General features: G+C 36.4%; 1 protein-coding gene across 2 annotated transcripts in view; it reads right to left on the bottom strand.

The window, feature by feature from the left end:
- The window catches only part of ANGPT1 (angiopoietin 1), a 278618-nt gene that overhangs the window by 77072 nt on the left and 189396 nt on the right, over window positions 1–12150 (bottom strand). For both annotated transcript variants that reach the window (XM_004607673.2, XM_004607674.2), the window contains exon 5: window positions 1507–1634. In XM_004607673.2, the coding sequence (XP_004607730.1) occupies window positions 1507–1634 (128 nt within the window). The remainder of the gene's footprint in view (window positions 1–1506; window positions 1635–12150) is intronic.

The following is a 12150-nucleotide window of genomic DNA, read 5'->3' as shown; positions in this document are numbered from 1 at the left end:
AAATAAGGACACAGGTCTGAGACTTGAGGTGGGGTTAAAAAAAGGAGGTGTAAAGTTTTTCCATCTTTTCCCTTGTACTGATCCTTCCAACACTGTAAGGGAAGTCATTTGGGGGATTTAGTAAAAACTTTCATATGTTGGATAGCAGGGCTATCTACATATAAGACTTTCCAGAAACTCTGCTTTAAAACAAATACAGTTCTCTCACTATACTTTACAATATGTTATAATTCATGAATCACGAATCATGAGATCCCGTTAATCACCGATTTCTCGGGCAGGCTCAGTAACATCTCATTTTGTCCTTTCCCTGAGATCTTAGAAGTCTATCTCAACTCGGCCCTCCTAATGATGTTGCACTGGGGGCTCTTCAGGGTCAGGGGAATGAGATCCAGCGTGTTAGTGGATTTAGCATATGAATACATCATGGGAAGCTTGCAAGGCTGTCCCATGTGGGCAGGAAAATCTCAGAAGATTGCCAGTTTCTCCCAGAGAGAGAAGTAGGCTAAAGATATCGCACTTCTGGGAGCTTGCTTTTAAATCTCTGGGTGCTCACCGTTGATGGGATTACACACACCTGGGTTCCTCTGCCGGTACCTTCATGCATGAGGCCTGTCCGAACATGTGGAGAGGGGCCTCGAGCATGGCTGTAGCTAGGTTCCGGTGGTCTTTAGCCACCCGGAGCTCTGCTCAGGGTGGGGAGGGAAGCTGGAGCCCATCCCATCTGAGGGGCCCTGGGGAAGACTGCCAGGCGTGCGGGCAAGAGACTCTCTGCACAATTATAACATAATTCATGTTATAATTATTTGTGTCATTATCTTTGCCACTGAACTGGGAATTTTTCTTTTATAATGCATTACTACTTGCAGCTGACAAATGATATCCACTTAATATGTACTGAATAGAGAGAAGAACCAACAATGTAATGAATAAGAAGGAAAAGTTGTATATGAATGAAATTTGACAGCAGGAAGATAGTATTTGCCTATTTAAAATATTTTACTTTGGGTCTATTTAATATACTAATGGATGCAACCTTCTACCTTCTCTTGAAGAAAAAATATCGGAAGCATCTTTTCAAAATTATGAAGAATCAGTAATTCTGGAAATAGCTTCATGTCTCTGGCTCACTCTCCTCAGGATTTGGGTAAAGATAACATGTGCTACTTGGGTCCAGGGGACCTTGCTCCTAAGTCGTCTCCACGTATTAGAAGTGTGCTTTCAAAATGTAAGCTGCATAATGCAAGTGTTTATGATCAACAGGACATCCCCAAATTGAGAAAACATAATAGCTTAGTGTGAAAGACAGACTGGATGGTGGGGGTTGGGAAAAGTCTGTATAAGAGGATTTTCATCTTTTATGGACCTGGGAAACAGAACATCCTTGGCAGAAAATAGCTCAAGCAAATATATTTTCTGTTTAACAAGCTCACAAATCAATCTGATTATTCAGCAATTCAACTAGGATCTGCTTTACATCTCGTAAACAAACACTTCTGGTTTTACCTTTTTGGGTTCTGGCATATTATTAATATAAATAGTGTAGATTCCACTTTTATTAAAACCAGCTTGATATACATCTGCACAGTCTCTAAACGGTTTCTCTTCCTCTTTTTTTCCTCCCTTTAGTAAAACTGCAACAACAAGAAAAAGAGATTGCAATATGTGAATAAGATCAGTACCGTTAGTACCCACATGGCAAATATAAATTAGCAACTCTTAATTTCTTCCCCAAAAACGTCAGTTTGCATTTCCTGAAAAATTAGTCATAATGTCAATAACTAGATTTTGAGGTGACTCACAAAATCACAAAGCTAAAGAAATTTGTAGAGCGATTTCTAACTAAATACTTTCTATATTTATAAAGATTTCTTCAATGATGTTAATCTTTACATTTTTTTTCAGAACATCAACTCAAGGACATGATCATGTCTGACCTCCAAATTCTAGCAGTTATGCCAATGTTCTGGAAAACTGTCTAAAATAGTCTGACATATATTTCTTAGGAAAATGTAGAGACAAAGACAACAAAATGTTAAAAAAAAACTGCAATAAAGAGGCTTAAAATGCTAAAAGGAAGTAGTCCTATTCCTCTCCATCCCCACAGCCTTAGACTCCTAAAGTGTTTTCATTAAAAATAACAATTTATTAGGTTTATAAAACAGAAGGGAGTCTCCAATTGAAATAACTTCCTCAAAAGAAAATTTTAATTTCAATTTAAGACCCTAAAGTTAAACTATTAGGTGGGTGATAGACAATTAAAGGAAAAAATGAAATGAGATTTGAAATCAAATTATAAATGGGAAGAATGCAATAAAGGCTGGAAGTCAAGTGAAAAAAAGAAAGGGATATTAAATTAGAAATAGGTTCTGTTAAGAAAAAACTTTATTTTATTCACCTGGGAGTGCCCGTTAAATTCTTAATGAGATTAAGAAGCAACCAATTAAGTTTATATTTAGTATTTCTCAGATAAAGATATAAGCAATACATTTGCATACTATTTATGAACTAGTATCCTATATATGCTATTTTAATTGGTATTACTAACATTTATTTTGAAGGAGCTGATGAATACTTAATAACTTTAAAGTCCCCCATTATTTTTTATTTTTATTTTTGGAAGCCACAACCACCTGTATTCAGGGCTTATATCTGTCTCTTCTCTGGGATCACTCCCGGTGGTACCTGGGAGACCACATGCCTTGTTGGGATGGAACCAAGATGACTGTTTGCCAGCCAAGAATCTCACCCACCTCACCCACTCTACTATCCCTCTGACCCTAGACTCTCTAATGACCATCTGCTTTCAATCACTTAGAGTCACAATGATCTTTTATAATAAGGAAATCCAGGATAAGCTGTGAATCAATGCTTTCCAATTGATTTTAACTGCTCTCAAAAGCTAAAAATATTAGCTTCATTTACACTTGAAAATGCATGAAGTTACTTATTTCTGAGTAACTAAAACAGTCTAAGAAATGTGGAAAAAGAGCTATCTCAATTCAAATATTTCAAATTAAAAAAACTACAATTCAAGAAAATGAAATATCCATATAAGGTACACTGTCAAAAAATAATTATATATCTGTACACATATACGGAGAGAGAGAGAGAGAAAGAGAGAGACAACTGTAACATTCAGTAGCATCAAGGTTTTATCTGCAGTTCATGTCTTTGTGGTTTTATCGTTACATCTAAATAACAGCATTAAAATGATGTTATCAAGACATATATAAAGTTCATGTATAAAGAAGTATCCTGTAGAACAGTGTTAAAAAAGTCAAGTATCATATAGACTACAGGGGAATGGCAAGTTAAAATAGATACATAAATGCTTATTCAGAAACCATCTTTAGTGGTGTTTGGCATGTCAATCATGTATGAAGGTATTATATTTAAAAGAACATTAATTAATGCAGTTCAAGCTAATGGACTGTTATTTTTCTAAAGCGAAACTTAAGTTCTAAATGTCTGATTTTCCATTGAAAGTAACAAAATTAGGTACACTAAGAGAGGAATGGAGAGAAATACCAACTAAAATTTATGAATAACACAGGAAGATGTGGTCAACAGGAATCCAATGGTAAGCCCAGTTTTCTTTTTTGGGGTGAGAGATGGAGAAAGTCATTTATCTAAGAGGAAAATGCTTCTCTTGTTCAGTATACCACTTCCTCCTCTCCTTGGCTTAGTTATGCAAAGAGTGCATTCCCTTCCCATTTTTCTGTCACCTCCTGTCTGCTTGTCTTTTCCTCTTCAGGAAGATGTGGGTGATGAGGCAGTTGTGTGGGAAGAAAGAAACTATTTCAATAACTAAGGAAAACCCCCCAAATGTTGGTACTGCCTTCTTTTCTGGAAATATAAAAAGTTTAATAATGAGAAAAATAGTTGAAGACTTTTCCATAAAAGGTACAACTATAGTTATCCAAAAGATTTGTTATTTATTATGGCAACATATCTAATGTAGATATTTAACTTTTAAAAATAGTTTGGTTACTTTTGAAACATTAAAACACATTTTTCCAGAGTACATATTCATTCTTTCCAGAGATTATACTATGTCCTGAATTGTTAATTAATAAAGATTATGCATAATTTTTCCCAGGCTATAGCTTAGAGTTTAAAGCACTTATAAACAATTTAAAAGCCTTATCTACAAGTTCCTTTGATAATATTATTATATAGTATGTACTGAATGAGACCCTTTTTTGCAAAGGTAAAAGACTTTCTGGTTTTATTCTGTTTCAACTATAAGATTAAAGTAGGGACAATGTGTTTATGAGTGTGTATGTGTAATATATTCATATATATTCTGAGGTAAGAGTGTTGTAACACACAACATGGAATTAAAGTAAGTCTCAAGAATGGTATTATTTTTGTTGGTATGTCAATAACTTCTTATTAATGGTGACACTACATCACTTTTTTCCTTATTGAAGGGGTACTAGAGCTAGCGAAAGCTATTCAGTCTAGTTAATAGACTAGTTAATAGTCTATTTAATAGTCTAGTTAATCGGTAATGGATGCTGTCATCTTTCACCCACAGATGAAAATACTTTATTTGCCTAATCACTGAGCAATTCCAACTGACTAGTTACTTTTCAGATTAAATGAGCCAGTCCTCTTTGTCAGACTTAGCTAATTGGCTTATTTTACTCATTGACTACTTTAGAGCATGCCATTGTTGTTTAAGTCTGAAAAGAACCCCAAGTAATTTAATATACTATAAATTATATGTAAAAAGACACTTAAACATTTTAAAACAATGAAAGACAATGACAAATATAATTGAACACTATGAGTGTCAGAATCAAAAATTTAAGTTTTTGTAGATTTTGAGGGTCAATAAAATGGAAGATGAAGACTGAAGGAATGTATAAAAAATGAAAGAGAAAACAGAAGAGTATGGAAAGAGAATAAAATTAGTTCAATCCTGGGAAGAATAACAAGAAAACTAAAAGTATTCATTTGTCTGTCCTTGTGATTCATACTTTTTCTAACAGATTCAAAGCATTAATTAAGCAAAAATTAATTGATCTTTACAACTAAAATTACCCTTTGACAATATATTTTACATTTTCATCTATGTTCCTTAATTCTTAGGGGTGGGGAGTAGCTTCCAAACAGTGCTCAGGGAGCCCAGGGCTCACACCTCAGTCACGCCCTGCCAACAAGGTGAGACAAGCCAGTGGGTGTGAAATACTGCTAAGACTTGGGATTGTTCTGGGACACTAGAAGTAATGTCTGGTGGGAGCCTTACAGGGACACTCTGGTCCCTGTGTATGTAGAAAGTGCCTCTGACTTATCTTTCCAGCTCACCATATCCTGACCCCAAGAGGGTTTACCACTCTATTTCTCACTTGTTTGTGGATTGCAAACACTCTAAGGTTACTTACTGCCATCCCACGGCATATTTTCTAAATTCCGTTGAGTTCTCCATGATGCTCTCAGTCAAGTCCTTGGTTATTTCTAAAATATTTTTTTGTTTTTTTTTCTAAAATATATTTTTAATATTACCTGAAAAGTGTATTTTTAGTATTTCTATTTATTTCAATACTAAATATTTTCTTCTCTCTTATTCCTTTCTTCCATTTTTTTTAATTGGGAGTCTTTATTATAAAAGTTGACAAGTGAATTAGCATCCCAGTCTGAAGACAGTCAAGGCAAAACCACATTAGCAGCAGATGATGGATACCAAGGGTAAGGAGCTGAAAGAGCTATGACCAGCAAAGAAAGCTACAGAAGCAAGTTGAGAAATTGCACTTTGCAGGAAAGGAAAGTCAGCCTAATCTTACCCAGGCCTTCTGGGTTTGTTGCCTTTCCCTCACCCAGAGGAATCACAGAAGATGACTTTCTCATTCTCTATATAGGACCTTGCTTTATAGTTTACTAAGAAAATGAAAGCCATTTGAGAAAAGCCTCCTCCACCTTCTGTCTTTTATAGATCTTGAGATTGTCAATATTTTTGCTTGCTCTCATATTAGTTTCTCGCTTAGTTTCTTTTCTACTTCTCAAATTGTCTTTTATCTTTCACTTTCATTGAGTTCTCTTTCTCAACTATTGCATGAAGGGTCACCCAGATTCCATCATTGTATTTCTTTCCTTATACACTTGGGTTTTTATTTTGAAATTATGATTTCTAGCTTCTAGAAAGATTTCTAAGACACCAGCTATTTTTGACAGTTTGTGTGTGTGTGTGTGTGTGTGTGTGTGCGCGCGCGCACACACACTTTTTGACCTCCAGTTCCCGCTGCTACTCCAACTTTCATTTGTCTTATGTTATCTAAGCTTCCAAGCCTTGCATTCTTTCTTGTTCTGATTCTATAACCCGACCTGAGTTGTCATCATTCAAAATACTAATAGGCTTACTCTTATAGCCTGTGTTCTTCCTTGGGCACGTTTCTCGATTGCCTGTCTCTACATTTCTTTGGTTGCATATTGCCACTCTGGAGTAGCCTGCTTTCACTCTCAAACACACACTTCTCCCTTTCTCTCCCTTCACATCTATCTAAGTATGAAAGTCAGTAAAAACTCTGCTTCACACACACAAAAATTAACAAAAGTTAATAGATGACAAAGAGATTAAGAATTCTTAAATGATTTTGGGGCCAGAGACAAGGTATGGTGGGTAGGGCATTTGCCTTGCACATGGTCGACCTGGGTTTAATCACCAGCATCCCATATGGTCCCCCAAGCACCCCCAGGAGTAATTACTGAGTGAAGAGCCAGGAGTGAACCCTGAGCATCACCAAAAAGCAAAAAAAAATAAATTAAATTAAATTTTTACAAAAAGAATTCCTAAATGATCTCATAGAAAATGCATATTTTCTGATTTTAATCCATTCTGTATAGTTTAATAAACAGTGATTAAACATCTATTTGTGTGGATTTTTTAGGCAAAGCATGTGTCTAACCTGCTGTACAATATCCCTGGTCCTCTAACCTCCCTATAATGTGATCACTATCTGATGGGAGAAATATATTAGTCTTAATTATATATCTATACATCTATATATCTATGTGATCTATACCATATTCTTTATAAAGTAATCTATGTAGAGATATATAACACGTGTGTAAAATACAGATATAATTAGATTTTCCCTCATCATTGAAGATACTAATCATTAAAACAGCCATCTGTATATAAACACATGGCAAGTATGATTTATATCTATCAAGTGATTTAATACACATATTCCCATTCTAGGTCCACATATGTTAGATATAAATAAATATAGATATACCTTACAATAGCTATATCTATTAGTAGCTTTCAAGATAGGAAAAACTCAACTCAAGCTGATTTATGCAATGAGATCATTTATTTAACTGTCTCCTTGAATAATCTAGGATAGAAGTAAAAATATGTTCAGGTTTCAAACAATGTAACTACGATTTGGTAAGTTGACTATCTGATCACAAGAAGGCAAACTACACTAACTAGGGTTATAATGTTTCCAGTTTAAATATAGCACCAAAGAGACATGATATGCACAGTTACTATGCTGAAGGTACCAAGGAATCTGAAGTATGCAAGATAGATACAGTCTATGTGCAAGGTATACTTGGGAAAGGCTGTCCAGAAGAGTCAACACACCTGAAAGAATAAGATATATGAAAAATATTTATCTGAACTAAGTCTTAAAAGGCTCATATACCCAGTTCAAATCTTTTACTCACACCAATATCATTAAATACATCTAGAACGTTTAGGAAGTAAATCATTATTTAATTTTCTCATTTGCCTTATCTGTACAACCAAATCTTCATGATCTAAAGGAAAGACTAGGAACACAAGCAAAGGATATCTGTCTTTCACCAGCCAACATTCAGTCAATAAGCAACCCGAAACTGATTCCAACAGCTGTTGCTTTATTCAACACTTTCCTTCATTTACCCAACCAATTTCAATCCAGATGGTATATCTGCCACCAGCCTGACTTCAGGGAAGAACCATAAAAGCAGAGGCAGAGGGTCACTTCAGTTCAGATGAACCCTCAAGAGAAAACTTCCTGGAATGTGGAGTTGGTAATTCTCTTTCTCAGCAAACAGTAAAATCCACAGATGGCACTTAGGTTTGCTACCAGACAATGCAAAAAGCCAAAGCCTGTGATCTTACTCATTTCCTAATAAGTTGTTACAAGGGATCAATTTTTTATAAGTATCCTTTTAAAATCTTGATATGGTTAAAGTTCAAATGTCTCCATTATTTTGCAGCAACTATTATGTGTACATGGATCATGTTATTGGTTTAAGAGTGATCTGTATGGCACTCTGGGTTATCATCATTAGGGAGTTCATAGGAATTTATCCTAAATCTGTGATTTCCAATATAATAAATCACTGGTATTAACTTAGCATTCAGAGGAGTAAAATAACATATTTGATAAGGTAAAAATGATTGAGAACATTCTGTAATTTTTAGTCAGGCATTTGGCATTTCAGGGAAAGGTCATTTAAAAATTCCATATTCCCATTTATTTAAAAGGACACTCTAGAAATAGAAGAAAGTAAAATCTTTTATTTCAAGAGTATGAAAATAATGAAAAGATTTAGGGGCCAGAGAGATAGTACAGTGGGGAGGGCATTTGCCTGGCATGTGGTCAACCCAGGTACCATACCCGGCACCACTTATAGTGCCTGAACCCACCACAAACTACCTCTAAGTGCAGAGCCAGGAGTGTGCCCTAAGCACCATCAAGTGTCCCTATGAAAATAAAAAAAAGAAAGGTTTACAGTAATATTAAGTATTTGCACATCCTACAACCTCTGTCATGTAAGCTCATCTATAGGTCCAGCTTTACAAGCTCATGAATAATCTCAGTGGAGATCAACTAGCGCCAAAAATTCTCAGATACAATAGGCCCTGGCTGAGAACCGAGGGGTATCCTTGGGATACACCCAATGCCTACCCTCTGCCAACTCCTGGCAGCCATACTCACACCGTAACAGCCCTGCCATCAGAATGGCCAGATTCTACTGCCTTACGACTGAGCTCTGCAGATGCAAAACAGCTGATAATTCCTGATACACCATTTTGGGAGGATGAGAACTCTAGAATCTTCTCAGAGTGGAGCAGGGGGAGAGATTTCCTGTAGCCCCCACCCATACTTCCAGAAACTCCAGCAACCACACCCACATCCCACAATCGTTGCCATGTAAACTTGCTCCCCAATTAAATATTCTGTATTTTCTGGACTGTGCAGCAGCTGCTACACCTCCAAACTCTACAACACTAACATCCCAGTAGAAGCATGCCAGATTGGATGGGAATGTAACATAGAAGCCAAGTAAGTTCAATACACCGAATCATTAACACAGAAGGCTCAAGTAGCAACAACAGCCTAGTCAACCCTCAGACAAGGACTTAATGTCCCCATGGTGAGATATAACAGTTTTCACATATTTTCTTTCACTGAAGTTTATTTTTTTATAAATTCTTTAGTCATTTAATGGTAACAAGCAATATAAATTATTTTGGGCTGCCTGCTACAGAGGAAGATGAAGGGTGGTTGAAAAAATGGAGACACTGGTGGAGGGAAGGTGATAACTGTGGTGGGATTGGTGTTGGAATAGCGAATGCCTGTAACAAATGTATCATGGACAACAATGTAAATCATGGTGTTTAGATAAAGTATAACAATAAAAAATATCCACTATTTCCTTTGCGGGAAGCATCAGGATAACTCACTCATGGGAAAATAAATAAACATCACACATTGCATAAATAAATAAAAAAAGCCCTTATGTTTCTAAATTCAAATCTTCAAAATTGTTATTTTATCTCATATACACAGACACACATGCACACATAGATGTACGAACCTAAATATGGGTTGATAGCAGTTTGACTGCCTTGCACCAACACAAACTGCCAATTTCATATGGCTTAATCCTCTCTTCCTCTCCTCCTCTCTCTTTCTTACACACATAAACATAGACACACACACATACACACAACTCTGAATTTCATGTGACATGTTTTTATGCTTCCTTTCACTTAACCGATTATGAGATGGTCTTTAAAAATATTTTTATGTTATTTTGTTGTTCTGCCAATCTTTTAAGCAGTGAGTCACTTTAAAGGATGAGAAAATCTTAACTAGTTTTTATTAACCCAAGAGTATAATTAAACCAGAATAAAATTCCTATGAGTCATCCATCATAGAGACCCCAGCAATTACGCTACTTCAGAGAATAAAGGCATGATACTCAAGGGTTTGACCAAACCAGAACTGGCATTCACTCTGAATGGTAAACCTCTTCTTATGGAACAAGGAACTATGAAAGAGTAATAGGAGACAGAAATTGCTATAAGAAAAATAAAGAAGAAAGAAAAAAAGAAGAAGAAGATAGGAGAAAGTCACAAGTAGTAGAATTTTCTGTGGGATTAAAATTTTTCATAAGACATGTGAAACCTTGATGGCCCACAACTTTTAAATCTAAGAAAGAGAAAATAATATAGACACTTCTCAAAAAACTAGGAACTTGGACTTCATATGATCCAGCAATTCCACTTCGGGGCATCTACCCTGAAGACCCAAAAGCTCAATTTAGAAAAGACATCTGCACTCTTTATCCAGTGCAGAACTATTCACAAAAGCCAAATCCAGAAACAATCCAAGCATTCAAGAACAGAAGACAGGATAAAGAAATTGTGGTATACACATCCAAAAAAACAAAAACATCAGGTGTTGGCAGGGATTTGGGGAGAAAGGGACCCTCCTACAATGCAGGTGGGAATGTCGACTGGTTCAGCCCTTTTGGAAAACAATATGGTCACTTCTCAAAAAATTAGAAATTGAGCTCCCATTTGACCCAGCAATACCAATTCTGAGAATATATCCTGGGGAGGCAAAAAAGTATAGTCAAAATGACATCCACACCTGTATGTTCATCATAGCACGGGTTACAATAGCCAGAATCTGGAAAACACCTTAGTGCCCAAGAAGAGATGACTGGTTAAAGAAACTTTGGTACATCTACACAATGGAATACTATGCAGCTGTTAGAAAAGATGAAGCCATGAACTTTGCATATAAGTGGATCAACATGGAACATATCGAGCTAAGTGAAATGAGTCAGAAAGAGAGAGATAGACATAGAAGAATTACACTCATCTGCGAAATATAAGACAACAGAATGGGAGACTAACACCCAAGAATAGTAGAAATAAGTACCAAGAGGTTTGCTCCATGGCTTGGAAGTTGGCCTGACATGCTGGGGAAAAGGCAGCTCAGAGAAGGGAACACTAACTAAATAGTGGTTGGAGGACCTGCTTGGGATGGGAGAGGCGTGCTGAGAGTAGACAATAGATTAAACACGATGGCCACCCAATACCTCTATTGCAAACCAGAACACCCAAAAGGAGAGAGAGAACAAAATGGAATGCCCTTTTTGTTCCACAAAGGTGGGGTGGGGGATATGGGAGAGGGGGGTGGGAGGGATATTGGGGATATCGGTGGAGGAGAATGGGAACTGGTGGAAGGATGGGTACTCGAGCATTTTATGACTGAAACACAAGCACAAAAATATGTACATCTGTAACTGTACCCTCATGGTGATTCATTAATTAAAAAAAATTTTTTTAAAGAAATTGTGGTATATATGCACAATGGAATACTACTTGGCTATGAGGAAGAAAAAGAAGTTATAAAATGTAATCGTGTGGGGAGGGAGATGGAGAGAATCATGCAGAGTGAAGTTAGTCAGAAGAGCAGACACAGAATAATCTTTCTCATAAGTGAGATATAAAGAAACATAGTAGACATAGTAGGGGATGACAAATGCCCAAGGGCAGCAGAAAGTGAGTACTTGTGCTCACTAGGAAGTTTGCCACAGGAAGGAGGGGTGGGTGAGGGCCACTTGGGACAGTGATGGAGGGAAGCAAACACCTGGGTGGAGGTTATGATCCTAAAATAATTCACGTATAAAACTCTACCAGTAATAGTTTCATAATGTCCACATAGTGAAAATCATACTGACCAGGATTTATCCTTATTTGTTTCACATGTTATTCTTATAAGAAAAATTACATGATTTCCCAAATAAAGATTATTTTCTAGAAGCTGCAAATTTTCAGGACTGGTGGAAGACCTGAGAATGGGCATATGTGTATGTTTTTGTATGTGTTTTCATCTGTGTTCTAGA

This window comes from Sorex araneus, chromosome 2 (genome assembly GCF_027595985.1).
Source record: "Sorex araneus isolate mSorAra2 chromosome 2, mSorAra2.pri, whole genome shotgun sequence".
NCBI classification, from domain to species: Eukaryota; Metazoa; Chordata; class Mammalia; order Eulipotyphla; family Soricidae; genus Sorex; species Sorex araneus.
The sequence above is the reverse complement of the archived record's forward strand: the minus strand, read 5'-3'. Positions and strand labels throughout refer to the sequence as shown.